Genomic DNA, 16,897 nt, shown 5'->3' with positions numbered 1-16,897 from the left:
GACATATGATATGTGAATATGATTTATGTTGTCTTGATTGAGAAAATAAATCTCTATATCCTTGTGATTTTGTTGTTTGATCTTGTCTTGAAGGTACACAGATGGGGATTTACAATTTTGCTTGGGGATGACCAGTAATTTGATGTACTCTGACAGGGGATAACAGATATTAATAAACCATGTTTGGAGAAGAGAAGAAGGTCGGGGAACCGACGGTGTCGAAGATGTGAACTCTATTGAGGAGCTATGTCTTTTGTTGGACAAGAACATTTGAAGGTATCTTCTTAATGATTACTCTGTGGGGGATATGATCCTGTGTAACCGGCTTTGTGGAAAGGCATGAGTGCTTTGAATATTGCCCCCAGTGATTTATATTGATTAGGACACACCACTGAGTATTGATCAAGATGTCAAACTGGACTTGCATAGATTTGCCCCTGCTAGTAGGGACTTTAGAAAGATTCGCCTCGCGAGGACTTTATGAGATGTGCACTATGGGTGTCATGCCCGTAGTAATCGTAGGCCAAGGAAAATGTCCCATGTTGATTGAGAAGTAGCTTCAGATATACTTGGATGCATGCTCCTGATTATTTTGGCACCTTTGAGAGATTCTTGGAATTTTGGCTTGATTGCCCCAGATCGACTGGATAACTATGTCATGCCCCTTGTATACATAAGAGACATTGCTTCTGAAGTGGTTTTGTATGTCGGGATAACTTTTAGTCATTAGTTGTACCCTGTGCATATTCTTTCTGATGCTAACATTTGAAATTATGTAGCAGGATATGTTTAATAATGTATTCATGAGATGCAATGCATATGTCTGTCTTGAGTTTGTTGAAAAACATTAAAACTGGAGACGTAAAAGCATGTTATTTATAAAAACGTGATGTTTGTAAAGACGTGATGTTTTTTTATTTATTTTTAAAACAAAATATCAACTCAGCATTTTTTGTAAACCTTAAAGAGTCAGGATACCTTTTTGGTGACAGTATGCTTTCGAACTAACCACACCTCAGTTAGGACTTTCAAGGGTTGTAACGTGGCCTTGTTCACAGTTTAAGAAACAAAGGATAATGGCTCAAAATTTATTTATACCCATCCCCATCTTCTTGATGTTCTTCGATCCTATGCTCGGTTAAGTTTGCGTTTCATCTTTAGCAAAGCTTGAAGTGTTAACATTGATATTTGATGGTGGTTAAGCACCAGAACTTTTATTTGGACAGACAATCATCCTTTCTGGTAATACTTTCTTTTGTCGAGGATTTGTAGTGACCTCTTTTGAAATGTTTTTGTTATCCCTAAATTTTGCCTGAACTGTTTATTTTGAGGTTACAGTCAGCGGGATGTTTCGATTTTTGATAAGTCTCCTTCATAGGTTTTGACTTAACAGCTTTTCTTTTTGGTGGATATTGACTGCCTGACTTAATGGTTGCGGGAACCCATCATTGTTGTATAGACAACAGTTAGTGTAATTGAGTTAACTGAGTAACTACCCTGCCCCAGGTTATGATTAAAGGTTTTAAATTGGTCAAGAAAGAAAAAAACTCCTACACCTTAGGCTCAAAGGGGTTGACTAGGGATTAACATCCTTATATCTCCACTGTTTAGGAATTGAAACAATGTCTGTACATCGTCAGCATAGTCGGTTCAAAAGCATACTGTATGAGGTTGCGGTATCGTTTTCTTCATCCTCCTTCAAAAGGCATACAGCTATAGCAGGAGTAGAATATCACAAAACATATGCAAAGTAAATACGCAATTTAAAAGTGAGTGATAGCGAAATAATTTATTCAAGACAAACATATGCAATGCACTGATGATGATTATTAAAACAGATAATGTCTATCATAAGTCGAATGTTTAAACAAACAGAAAAGAAATTTGCAAATGAAAGTAAAACTAATGATCTGAAAGTCCCTCCTTATAGCCATCCACAACATTAGCAGTTACGTTAGGAGTCTCAGGAGGATCAAATTCAATTTCCCCAGCATCGATCATATCTTGAATCTTGTTTCTCAATGTCCAGCAGCTATTCGTATCGTGACCAGGACTATCAGAATGATATGCACACCTCACATTGGGATTATAGCTACGAGAAGAAGTACTAGGATTCTTAGGGGGGGTCCTTTAAAGTGATCAATTCTGACTTCAATAGGTGTTATAATGCTTGAGCCAATGACATATTGATCTTTGTGAACTGACGCCTAGGCATGTCTTGCTTGTTTTGGCGACTTTTTTGAAGTGCCGGTGTGGAGATCAGAACTGCCCCAACAGATTGGTCATGGTTACTCCTTTTCTGACCATACACCTCATTGGAATCTGACTTCCCATTGAAATGCTTCTTTGTAACACCTGAGGATGTAGCAGCTTGAATCTTACCACTTCGGATGCCATTCTCGACACGTTCCCCAATCAAGATAAGATCAGTAAACCCAGACGAGGAACTACCCAGCAAGTGACTATATAACGGCCCAGTTAGCGTGCCCGTGAACATGTCCCCCAACTCCCTATCAGTCAAGGAAGGTTGGACTCTTCCAGCTAAATCTCTCCACTTTTGCGCATACTCCTTGAAACTTTCCTTAGGTCCCATAGACATGCTTTGTAGTTGCATGCGAGTTGGTGCGAGATCGGAATTATATTGGTATTGCTTGTAGAAAGCAACAACCAAATCTTCCCAAGTACGGATGCTAGTACCCTCCAGTTGATAGTACCATTCGAGTTGAGTTCCAGATAAGCTTTCTTGAAAGAAATGGATCCAGAGCCTCTTATCAGCAGTGTGAGGCTGAATCTTCCTTACACAAGACCTCAAGTGCATCTTGGGACAGGAGACTCCATCATATTTTGCAAAAATTGGAATTTTGAATTTCGGAGGTATAACAACTCCAGAGATGAGTCCTAGATCTTCAAAATCCAGTCCAGGTATTTTCTGAATTTCCATGGCTTTCATACGTTCCTCCAACAACTTGTATTTGTCATCAGGATGTTCGTTCTCATGGTAATAATCTTCTTCTTCTTCTGAAGGCTTGGCAGTATCATAGTTACTTTTTGCCTCAGTCTTGATACTAGCATCATCATCTTGCTCATCTTCGTCACTGTCTTCAGAGGCTTCGGCATCCCTGAGTTGCAAGATCGGTCTAAGCCTTTTCCTTAGAATCTTCTTGCCTTTCTTCTTCTTATTCTTGGTAAGGAGTGCTTTCAGTTCATCTTTCCCCTTGGACGAGTTCAGGATCACATCTTGAAACTGGGCGTTCTGAGCTTGAAGGTCTTTGACTGATTGCTCGAGATTCATGATGCTGAAATAAACAGCGAGGAGGTGAGAAACCTGTGGTGGAAACCTGTGATGCAATGTTATGAATGCAGATGCAATATTTTCAAGGATCTTTAGGAAATTTAGTTAGCAACATTGGAAAATTATTTGGTCGCATCTTTGTTTGAAGAACTCTGATTCTTGGATGCTCGTCCATGGGAATCAAGTTCACCATATCCAGTGGGTCATAGCCTCTAATTCGGGAACTTCTGAATTTGAAGGAGTATAGCTAGAGGAAAATAAATCCTCTTGTCCCTTGATAGGTACCGAGTCTCTGAATTGGAAGGTACGTGGCTAGAGGAAAATAAATCCTCTTGCCCCTTGATTAGGAATTCAGTCCTTGATAAGAGTACCTGAAATTGTGCGCCCTAAATTCCTAAGATCCTTGAAAGGGTTAGTTAAATCATGTTATGCTTATGATGTCATGATGTCATGCGAATGCAATGCATAAGACAAAACGTAAGGTAATAAGGACAAGTGAGTCCCACAAGAAAAACCTGCAAGAAAACCAAAGGGTTAGTAGCAAGCACAAACAAGTCACACAAGTGTCCTTAGGTTTAAAGGCTTGCGTGAAGTTCGTAGGTAAGTACCCTCCCCACTGAAGTTTTAGTTGGTTCAACCTGTCCTATATAAAGACCGGGTTCTAGGGAACTCATATCATTGACCTTTCTCGAAGGCGCTTATCTCAGTTCGGCAATCGAATCACCAACCGAGAAGGTCCTGAAAGTCCAGTCCATATGAGTGTAGCTTCGAGTATCAACCAACTTCAGTCGGAACCAAAGCCATCCACCTCGCTACTTTCTAATAGGCCAAAGTCAAGTTCAACTAGGGTTCTAAGGGCAAATTAGTGCTTAATGACACCACGCAGCAGCCAAGTGTTTCCTCAAGTCGGATCCCAAGGAACACCAGGACAAACCAATGTGTCACACTAACGATGGCCACCATATCAACCACATCAGTATACGCTGTGCAGTCTCCTTGGTCTCATGCCATTTACCTAAGATACTCAGATCCGGGTTAGGATCTTTCACACAAGTAATATTCCCAAAACAACCTTTAACAATAAAGCAAACAAATTAAATAATTTTAAAGTGAATCCTAAGCTTTAAGGTAACCCCTCTTTTAATTCGAAAGCATCCCCAGTAGAGTCGCCAGTTCTGTAACACGGTGAACTGACTTTTAAAGAAAATGTCGCCGTAAGCAAGAGTCGCCACCGACTTTTATTTTATCCAATTAGGAAAGGCTAAAAGAACAGAAAAATACCTTTTGAAAAGATTTTGAGTTCGGGGGGTAAGTTATACAAAGGGAAGGTGTAAGGCACCCTTTGCATCCATGGTTATCCATGCGCTCTTAATTGCTTAGCTCACTTTGTTTGTTTGAAAAGTTTGAATAAGAAAAGATTCGTTTAAGGACTTTAGCTTGTAAATAGCGTAGCCTTATTTTGAAAGTATTTGAAAAATGAGTGGGAAAAGTATTTTTGTTTTGAATTTGAAAAGAGCAAGCAATTAGTAGCAACTACCCTAAGTTTGAAAAAACGTTCTTTTAGCTTTTCAGGCGAAAGGATCTATCCATACCATAAGAGGGCAGGAAGTCTTTCAATTGGATGTTGAAGGGTCATCGAATTATCATTCGCCATAAGACTGTCCCATGCCATAAAGAGGGCAGGTAGTCTAAGGGAAGGATATAATAGTCATTTAACCTTTAGGCAACAGGCGAGGATACCTTAGCAATTGGGACAATCATCTTATTTTTCCGAGGCAACATCGAGGGACTAGATGATTTTTAATCTCTATAGGCAACCTTGCTTAGGTATCCTCGGAATCGAGGGACTTGACTATTTAGTACACTTAGAGGCAACAGGCAATAATTAAGGCAGCAGTATAAGGCAACAAGGCAACCAGAGGGATTACCCTAAAGGTGTGTGGGTGCAACAATCACGTGATTCAATTCAGTTATTTATCTTATAATTAGTGAGCTAACTTGTTTTAAACAATGCTTGCACTCCCTAGGATTACTAACCAACGCAGTTAAAAAAAATAAAGGCAGAAAAACATAATGTCCTTTTACAATAAACACCTGCGGGGAAGGGGAAATAAAAGACAGAAGATAAGAGGGAACAATAATTAAGATAAACCCTTGAATGCCTTGATCCCCTCAAACTCTCAATCGACTCTGAAAATTAAAAGGAAAATAAACAAGGGTTAGTGTATTACAGATTCAATGGCTATTGAGACAAACCCTATTAAAAGGCAAAATAAAATAAAATAAAATAAACTAAAATAAAAATAAAATGATATTTAAACCAGAGAAATTAGAAAACTTATCTTTTTTGGTCTGATAGGGCGCGTAGCTGAAGGATTTTGGTTATCCTGAAAATTAGCCACGAAGAAGAAAAATGTTAGTGCATGAGTGATCTCAATAATTATAACGTGGCAGATCAAAAAATAGAAATAATAATAATTTAGGCAAACAAAAAGGGCATGGCAAAAGGCAAGCCCTGAATGAGCCAAAAGTTAAACAGGGTTAATGGGCAACACCTACCAGTAAACCTAAGGCTATTAAGGTTTATAAATGAATCGAGGTTAACAAACCTAAAAATTAATTATTAATTTTCAATTAATTAATTAATTAAAATCATATACAAAAATAATAAAAGTTATTAATAAATTTGGAAAAATCTAGTTTTGCAAAATTACATAAAAAAACTAACTTAAAAAGAAATTATAATAATAATAATAATAATAATAAATAAATAAATAAAAAAGAAAGGAAAGAAATGAACCAAGAGACATTCACATAATTAAAAATAAATAAAAAGATTAAAACTCAGCTTCGCTTGAGTGTGCCAGCTTGATGGAGGTCTATGGTGGGATGCAGCTTCCTGGGCGTTGGATCTGAGAAGCTAGTGATCTGGTGGCTGCCATCGAGGGTGCACCGTAGCGACATGTAGGACGAAGCACGCTTGATCTGCAAGTATAGGCTATCAAAGAAATAAAAAAAACAATGCAATAGACAAGGATCGATCCCATGTCCATTGAGTTACACATCTTTTAGCTTGGCCAATATGCTGCGCGTTTCACGTTGTTAGAGAATGAACCACAAATAATAAATTTAAAAGCATGGTCAATAAGTCAGATTCACACGCTGGTCAATGTGGGCCCTCTTGGATCGCTGACTGACAAATCAGGTGTGGAGAGAGAATCTTATTGGATTGACTGGCCATTAATAGCGCTGCACGTAGGACGAGGGAGTCTTCCCTCACTATTCATCATCTTCCCCATTTAACTACAATCTTTGGCAACATTTTTTTAACATCTTTGGCCACGGTTTTTTGCTTCTTCCATGCTGAAAAATTAAACCTGAAAAATCTCATAAATAAAAGTCAAAAGAATACTCCTCCCCCCTAATTTGAACCTTGCGAGTTCATTGGTGATATCGGCATGTTCTGAAAGTACTCGTATCGTCAAAATCGAAGCATAGGAGTATTATGCCCTAACCATGGCAAATGCTTGTACCCGCGTGCAAGCTCATGAACAAGGTCTCAAAGCTATCCTAAATAACACCCTGAGCTCATACAAAACGTTATCTTTGATTGTAATAAATTAAAACGTGAGATACAAGAATTCAAAATATGCATGAAGATGAAGAATTTGATATAAAGATTATGAGTGTTATGGAAGCTTGGTAATGATGCAAACCTACTCTAAATTACCTCAGGAGGGAACTGGGACGATGGTTTGATCTTGAAAGTGGCTGGAATTAGGAATACGAATTTTCACCTTTTTCTTGATATTGTGTGACTTATGAATCCTTGCCTCCTTCTGCCCTTTTTTCGTCCTCCCCTACTGAACCTCTATGCCTCAATATATATGGAGTCAATTAGGTTAAAAAACTTGAGGAAATAATGGATTAATTAGTGAGAAAAAATTTGATTGGAAATTTCTTCAAATCTTTCTATTTTGGTTCAATTCTCTTTCCAATCAATCTTGCACGAAATTTCCACTCAAATATTTGATTTTGGGATGTTGGATATGGTTGAAGAATAAATCTCATGGTTTAATTCAATTATTTCATTTTTTATTTGATTTATTAATATTTATATGAATAAAATTCACATAAAATACAAATAAATGTTATAAAAATAAAATAATTGGCTAAATAGTATTTATTTAGTCCAAGGACACGTTTTAAATTCAAAAGTTAGGCCCAATAGTTCCAAATATCAAAATTCACCACTTTGCATTTCATGTACTTCCTCAAAATCGCCCAACTTGTGCAAGCCATAACTCCTTCAATTTTTATTGTATGGAAACTTTATAAGACTTTTTAGAAAGCTTAGAGAGTCCTATAAAAGCTCCTTTTGGTTTCATCTCAATTGAGTTTACCATGTTCAAGTTATGAGCTTTGAGAAAAAATGCCTTTTGGCGATCTTTTAGAAGGACATGTAATGTATTAGCTCATATCTCTCAAATGAAGCACTTTTGGATTTGGCTTGTGAGAGACAAAGTTGTAGAGAATTCAATTTCCTTCAAATTGAGCTTTGGATGGAAAATTTCTGATGTTCCATGTGAAAGTTATGGCTGGTCAAAGTTGGGTTGACTTTCTCCTTAAAAAACCTAATTTAGAAACTTAGGTTTTTGATGATTTTGGAGCTTTCCTTGATGCATCATGATCAATCCTTGATAAAATGATGAATGATACTTCATAATGAGGATGTTGACCAAAAATCAGAAGTTTTGACTGTGGTTTGACCATAGTTTGACTTTTAGGTCAACTAGTCGATTATTGATCGTTTGAACTGTAGACTGAGCAATCTTGTGAACCAGAGCTTGAAACTTGATGTGAGGATTCTCTAAGCATATGAGAGACCATGGGATCCACTTGAGGTATCAGAAACTGATTTTACTTTGAGAAGATCAAAACCCTAGTTTGAGGGTTGTCGTTTAGGAGAGAGGCTGCATGCTTCCTTCTTGTATATCTTTGAGCATTTGAAAAGTCAAATGGACTGAAATATGATTAAATATGATGGGCAAATTTTGGGGTATGACACAACATAAATGTTTTTGGAGTTGTTCTCATTCGGTGATAGAACAATCACTCAAACAAGTATTTGCTGATCCGAGTAAAGGATGCTGCAGAATTGAAGCTTGAAATATTTCATTAGGTCTATCAAGTTTGGTAGATTTAGATCATTGAAGATCTTTAATGTTCGTAATTGAGTAATTTGTATCAACAAGAAGAGTTATTGTTTTAGATACGTGTTTGCCAAAATGTTCGGATGTTAGTGTTTGGATTGATAATAATTTGTTGTACCTAAATACTTGTACTTTTAACTTTTATCATAATAGAAAAATTTACTATTTTCGATGATTAACGTCAACGAATAGTGGAGTAGTAATAGTGAAGACGAATTGCTGATCCATTATATATCCCGTGTACTTTCTTTTATCCCAATCTCTTTGACTTTTGTGGTATGATGTTTGTAAGCCAAAGAGGAGCAGTGGCTCGGGTGTTTGTGATGTGTGTTTGGTTAATCTTGTGTTCCTTGGTAAATGATGATGAAGGTTACTTTCAAATGCCTCTGATTTATGGTGTGGTATTCTTTTGGTTAGAAATGGATATAAGGCCATTTCTCCCATTCTTAGGGGGTAGAGTTTATAATCTCTTTTCTGCCCCCTGATGGAAAAGTGTGTCACTTATAGGTTCAAAATCAAGTGAACCTTTGTATTCAAGATGATCATTAAGAATGCATACTCCTCTTATTTTAGATTTGATAGGCTCTATCTTATCTCTAATCAAAAGAAGAAATATGTGGGTGATATTGATTTTATGCTTGGAGGAAGTGTGGTTTGGAATATCAGCGGAGGAAATCCATGTTTATTTGGATATGTTCTGATTTCATCCAGAATTATAGCTGATACAATTGGATTTGATTTGTTCTACAAAAGTCTCTAACAAAAGATATTATTTATTTTAAATTCAAATTCAAATTTGAATCTTCATTTAAATTGATTTGATCTTCAAACAAATGTCAAACAAATCAAACACACACTGCTAAATAATCTGCAACAAATCTGATCGAAACAATAAGAAAATAATACGCAAAACACTTACAACATTGGCCTGCTGACAAGGGCTACATGTTGCGCACATACTAGGACATTTGTTCCCACGTGTGTCCTTCTTCACAGAAACAACTTGAACAAATCATGTTATTTTGCATAATGCTGCCAATCCAAAAGGAATAACACTATAGTTTTATGTGATAATTGCATTATAGGAAAATAACACAAAGTAAAGTTTGAGAGTGGTGTACATAACTTTAGTAGACCCCTTATGCCAATTGCTTTGACCCTGTTGCGTTCCACGCACATTCTTGCAGTATGAGCGGAGATTTTACGATTTAGGACGACATATCCGCATAAGGGGCACTCGAACTATGAAGAAGGCACTCAAACTAATTTAAGGACGACATAGGAAGGATGAGGGATTATGTGTATCCCTTTCGCCAAGTCCTCCAAACCATTCTCAGGATGAGGGACTTATGTGTATCCCTTTCGCCAAGTCCTCCAAACCATTCTCATTTATTCCACTACACTTAACATGTTCCCTACAACAATTACACCCTAAAGCATCTCAAGACATAATGTCTCTCATAGTCTCATAACATCTTGCTTAATATATTGCCTACAAAATTTTGCCAATCACATGTAGGATAATTTATCTTACAAATCACATATAACACCTACGAAAAAGGGTTTTTACGTCAATCGAAAAAAGGCTTTTAGCTCAGTTTAGTGAGCGAGGTAACAAATAATGTAATGGAAGTCACTCTAAATTTCCCCTCAGTTGGTTTTTTCATCAAGGTGAAATCCTCATTTTCCACGTTTGTTGGTCTTTCCATTAAGGTGACATCAAAACTTTTATCGGTCGTCAATTAAGCCGAGAGAATAGATCATAAACAAAAAATTTAAAAAAATAAATATGCTAAAATATAATTGTCGGGATTCAAAGAAGGTTGATTAAAACTGTTGTAGAAATTTGACCACCACTTAACTCCACCATCTCTTCTCAGAATAAGAACCATTGAACCTGCAAAATAATAAACAATTATATAAACCTGAGGCGTGTAAAAACACTGTCCTTAAGGATTTATCCGCCTCATAAGCGCAAATCCCCCAGGATTCAACAGGTTCTTCCCAGATTCTCATTATTAATCTGAGGTATCAGAACAACAAGAAATACTCTTTTAGATGACTGGAAGATGTAACCAGAAGATTAAAAGAAAATGAAGTATAAAGAGATTTTTCCAATTAACACGTTAAGTGTTTTTATTTTTTTTTCTCCTATCTCCAAAAGTAAAAGAGTAGGTATATATAAGAGAGGGAGACAAATAGTGTTTAATGAGTTGGACTAAATCAAGTCATCATTATAATAAATTCATTATTGACCACATTAATTTTAATAATAATAATAATAATAATAATAATAATAATAATAATAATATTAATAATTTTCTTTGAAAATATATTTTCATATTTGTCACTTAAAATTTGAGACAAAAACTATTTAAAACTTTTGAAATATTATCAAAATTTACAACAATCCCCCACATATTTCAAAAGTTTAAAATAAGTGTAAAACAAAATTTTCTGGATTAACATCATGAATGTGATGCATCAAACTAGTGTAGCAAGCTATATGAACTAGTCCTAGAATGATAATACTTAACATACAGTGAAATTGGTGTAGCAAGCTATATGAACCAAGATCACTTAGCGTATGTTAGAGGTCTATCACTCACATCACACCCCCACAATTCTTGTTGTTGACGCTGTGGTGCGCTAATAGGCCGTGCGCGTGCCTGGTTATTTCATGAGTGCTCTAGAGATTTTGCCAAGATCTCATACAAGCGGCCCCACTCGACACTCATATAGGTGATTTCATCAAGTGTATGCTGCAAATCATACACCTCCAATAAGGATATGAAATTCATTAAAAGCTACTTAAGCTTATCCTCTCAGTAATGCAGTGTCTAGCACTTTCTCATCTACACCATAGGAAAAGAACACAAGCAAAAATTAATCAAATAATTTTTGGTGCTAGCAGAACTAACAAGTGACTTGTTCTTACCCATATGAACCTTTTTCATGGGATCTCCAATCATAAAGGTTGGGTTCCCGTCACTTATTAGTTTCAATTGGCTAAGTCCAATTCCCCTCGATGCGTCACAAATTAGTTTCTTCCTAGGGATTTTATCAGAGGATCAATTGAAATCATTTTGATCTAACTTCACATAAATTGACGATATTATCTCATCGTTTAGTAGCTACTTTTTTTACACAAATGAGGAAGTCACTATTTTCCTTCCTAAAAAATATTGACTAAGACGTCTCTAAGTCAATGAATCTCAAATATTACTCAAGTTTGAATATTAAACTTGGTCTGCATAATTAAATTTATACAGGTCTGCTTAAATGACTTATAAGCGACATCATTATTTCTCAATAAAAATAAACATAAATCTATTTAAGATTTTATTATAAAGGTGTGTTTGAATGTTTTTCAAATGACAACACCCCCCACATTGAGAAATAGTTTCACATTTAATTTTGTTCTCATTTGAATCATATATTAACATCAATGTATTATTGTAATACATTGGATCATCCACTATAAGGAATATCACAATTTAAATTATCATTCAAAATATCTCATGTGATTAAAACTCACATTATAAATATTTTTTTTACAATACTCAATAAAAATAAATAATTTTTCAATAATATAAAAATTTATTCTCACAATGAAAACAATATTATCTCAAATTTCTCTAATTATTATATCATATAAATTTTTTTAAAGTATATGAATAATAATAATAATAATAATCACATTTTTGTTTAATTTATTTTTCTCCTTTCTCTCATTCATATTATATAATATAATATGTACATTCAAGAATTATTTCATTTGTTTTCAATAAAAATAATTGAGTAATATTTTATAATATAAAATATCTCTATTCATTTTATTCATACATAGATATACACAATGTCAAATTAAATTCTCATATAATAATAATATAACTATTATATACCCCACATTAAAATATATTCTAAACAGGGCATATCAATATATTATATACTCACACAAACTTGAGTCATAAAAAAATATATTTCAATTTTACACTTTTAACTCAATTATTTATTTAGATAAATAATATTAACTTATAATTATTCATTTTCTAATGTGTTGTAATTTAAACCGAAATATTTGTGACACATAATTAACACATCAGCAATATAATATAATTATGAACATCACAAACACAACAACTATATAATGACTATATGCATTTCAATGTTAAATTAAATTTCAATTAAGCAATTGAAATGACAATTAATCTACAATTATGAGAGCAATTTATTTTAGAAACATAATTAATTTATATTATTGTATGAAATAATAACATAATATCTATACAATCAGTTTCTAACATACCATTAAACTATATGAAAGAAACGTTTATCTTTAATGACATAATAATATATATTAATACTATATAATTAATATATATGATAAATATTTAAAGAATAACTTTATTAATGTTAGATAATAAAAACCGTCCAAATAAATAATCAAGAAACAACACATAGCAGTAAATCAATATTACTTTTTTCTTTTGAACAACTCATAAAAATACAATTATATGTAGGAACAATATTTAATATAGAACAATATAAATCAATATGTAACCTCAATATTATTATTTTTTATTGTTTTTTTTTATATAAATCAATATACCTTCTTTTGTAGCAACGCATACTTTTTTTTCTTTCTAAGAATAAAACGTAATTAAAGTGCATATTATATTCCTATAATTTGTCTTTGTTTAAGGTAAAACTTATTTTCTAAACCAATCATATGATACATAAATTGCCTTCCATTTTTATTTTACTTTATTATACATACACAATAAAAATTAGGAAATATATTTCTAAAATTATTTTTGGTCAAACTTACTAAAACTTAATTAATAAATATTAATTAGCATATAAAATTGATATTTTAATTAAATTTTAAAAGCGTAAACACATAAAACAGTACACCCAATAATATGCAATATAGATAAATAATTAAAATATTATCTATAATCAAGATAAAGTCTAATGTATAGAAGAAAGAAACAAAAAATAAAATAAAACCACATATGCACGAAAATGAGATTAAGTAACTCATTCAATCAAACTTTATAATAAAAAATTATTATAAACTTTTTCCTAACCTTATTTTTCACTTGGCAATATGATTGACTTCATCAAAATTTCTTCCGTTCCTTTTTTTCAAACAAGTTCAGATAAATCCTTAAGATTGTTGTAGAAATTTGACCACCACTTAACTCCACCATCTCTTCTCAGAATAAGAACCATTGAACCTGCAAAATAATAAACAATTATATAAACCTGAGGCGTGTAAAAACACTGTCCTTAAGGATTTATCCGCCTCATAAGCGCAAATCCCCCAGGATTCAACAGGTTCTTCCCAGATTCTCATTATTAATCTGAGGTATCAGAACAACAAGAAATACTCTTTTAGATGACTGGAAGATGTAACCAGAAGATTAAAAGAAAATGAAGTATAAAGAGATTTTTCCAATTAACACGTTAAGTGTTTTTATTTTTTTTTCTCCTATCTCCAAAAGTAAAAGAGTAGGTATATATAAGAGAGGGAGACAAATAGTGTTTAATGAGTTGGACTAAATCAAGTCATCATTATAATAAATTCATTATTGACCACATTAATTTTAATAATAATAATAATAATAATAATAATAATAATAATAATAATATTAATAATTTTCTTTGAAAATATATTTTCATATTTGTCACTTAAAATTTGAGACAAAAACTATTTAAAACTTTTGAAATATTATCAAAATTTACAACAAAAACTTCTTTTTTTTCAAATTGTTAGATCATCCAAAAGAATGGGTAATATTTTAACAAAATATTAAAATGTGAGACGTCTGTAATTTCTACCTCGATTATCCATTGTCGAAAGTGAAAGATTTGTCCTAAAATATAGTGTAAATTTTCTATTACTCTACTATTACTCTAATTTTTAATTAGGAGTGTGATTGACTTTGTTAATGTTTTAAGGTTATTTTAATTGATGAAAATTCAATAGGAAGTTTCCAAACCTCTTAATCCCCAGGAAGTTCAAACCTATAATAATATTTACAAATAATGAATCAAATTTTCATGCCACGCGAGAGAGACTAAGCATATAGTATGGACTAACTAATTTTCATTTGCTTCTTTTTCTCTTTTCATTCTTAATACTAACTAATCATACACATATCATTAAATTTGACCATATTCCAAGTTGCGTGCTATTTGACTAGGAATCCAGATTTCAACTGACTAGTCTTCTCTGACTGCAAATCTCTCTCTCTCTCTCTCTCTTTTTCTCTCTCTCATCAATGCAACAAATCAAGTTGCATGAACTTTTTCTCTTACCATATCCACCTCCTATTTAACAACCACATTTTCCCATGCATTTTCTCACACACTACACCACACTCCATTTAAAGCAATCAAGAGAAAAATATATATATCATGATGAGAAACAATAAATCTGGTCCTAAGATTGTTCAAATTGAAACAAGATATGTCCAAACCGATGCAGTGAACTTCAGAGACGTTGTTCAAAGCCTTACCGGAAAGAATTCCTCGACCGACTGGATAGGTCGAGGAAATACTGTTGCGGCCTCGGCCGCAACCGCCGCAAGTGTTGAGATCAAAGAAGGAAATATTAAGCCAGAGGAAGTGATTGTTGATAGAACTTCAACAACTTCAACAACTAAACTAATGATGATGAGCAACATGTCTTTCAAAGAGTTTGAAAGATTAGTGTTAGAGTTGCCTCCCATTCAAATGGAAGAGATGCTATGGTTATAGAACTAGTTACCCTCATAGTGTTCTTATTTATTTTTTCTATGGTTTTAATTTATTGTTGTTTTCTTCTATCTTTTTGCAAAAATTTGCAAGGAGATGATTAATGAAACAATTTGCAATTGCATATACACGACAAATGATAGCTTTTACATTTTATTTTATTTTAGTATTTATAAATATTTTATGTGACTATCAAGTAAAGAAAAACGACCGACAAAATGTTATATGATAAAACTCGCTTAATATTTTATTAGATAATAAAATGAGAAACATAAAATACTAAAGGCTTTGTTTGAATGAGTTTTTGTTTATTTAAAAACTATTATATAAATTAATTTTAAAAAATAGTTTTAAAGAAGAATATGAAAAAAAGTTTGATAATTTAATTTTTAAAAACGATTTTAAAATTGTATAATATTATAAATTTGACATTAATAAAAAGTATATTATTTTTTCTTTTTAATTTTCAAAACTAAAAATCAAAAACAAAAACTTATAAAATCTATTTCTATTTTTTAATTTTTAAAACTCTTAAGTAGATAATAGTTTTTAAAAATAGTTTTATAAAATTATACTATCAAACAAATTTTATTATTTACAAATTTTAAAAACTAATTTTTTTTACTAAATCAAATCAAACAGGCCCTAACTAACCACACCAAACAACTAGTTTAAGAAAATAACATAAATAAAATAAAAAGGTTAAAAGTATCAACTAACAAATTATAAATTCAAAAAATTTACGAAAAACTAATATATATATATATATATATATATATATATATATATATATATATTAGTTTTTCGTAAATTTTATATATATATATATATATATATATATATATATATATATATATATATATATATATATATATATATATATATATATATATATATATATATATATATATATATATATATATATATATATACTATTTTAAAAAATACACATGCACAATTTTAATAAAAAAATATTAGTAATTTATATAATGTTTAAAATCACTATTATTTGTTTTGTTTAATTAAATTCATTTTTTTTAATATCATCTTGCTTAAAAAAAAAAGTAATATAAAGTTTTAGGATTCATTTATAACCACATTCACGACAAGGTTTGTCCAATTGTCCACAAGTGTACGTGGAGGTATTGTGTCCATGCCGTGAGTGTTAACTAACTAGGGACATAAAAGCTAAGTCAAAATAAAAAAGATTTTCAATTTTCAAAAGAAATATATAAATATAAATATTTATAGAATGATGAAGTGGTCAAGTGGATAGACGATGGATAATTGGATATGACCTAGATAAAGTATCAAGGTGCTTTGATCATCCTGTTGCCCAATCATACTATAACAAGTGAATATTATATAATCCATTTCAGACCTAATCCTTCATTAATATTCTGTTAGTTCTGTTGTCTGTTTTGATTTTTACTATTTGCTGGTTACTATGGCTTAGCATAAACAAATTACTTATTTCCGTCTTAAATATAAGCAATTTTATAAAAAAAAATTACCTTTTAATAAAAATGTTTGAATGTATTTAAATTTTACTCTTTTTCTAATTTTATTTCTATTTTTTGTTTTAAAAACCACTAAAAACATAAAAATGTAAAAAAATTGAAATAAT

General features: G+C 32.2%; 1 protein-coding gene across 1 annotated transcript; it reads left to right on the top strand.

Moving 5' to 3' along the window:
• The first annotated feature begins 14,934 nt into the window (after positions 1-14,934).
• Positions 14,935-15,273, top strand: LOC131598098 (uncharacterized). The gene has a single exon (XM_058870732.1). The coding sequence runs from the start codon at positions 14,935-14,937 to the stop codon at positions 15,271-15,273; it is 339 nt and encodes a 112-aa protein (XP_058726715.1).
• Positions 15,274-16,897: the final 1,624 nt, after the last annotated feature.

Source organism: Vicia villosa, linkage group LG4 (assembly GCF_029867415.1).
Source record: "Vicia villosa cultivar HV-30 ecotype Madison, WI linkage group LG4, Vvil1.0, whole genome shotgun sequence".
Taxonomy (NCBI): domain Eukaryota; kingdom Viridiplantae; phylum Streptophyta; class Magnoliopsida; order Fabales; family Fabaceae; genus Vicia; species Vicia villosa.
Note: the sequence above shows the minus strand (reverse complement) of the source record. Positions and strands in the feature narration are given on the sequence as shown.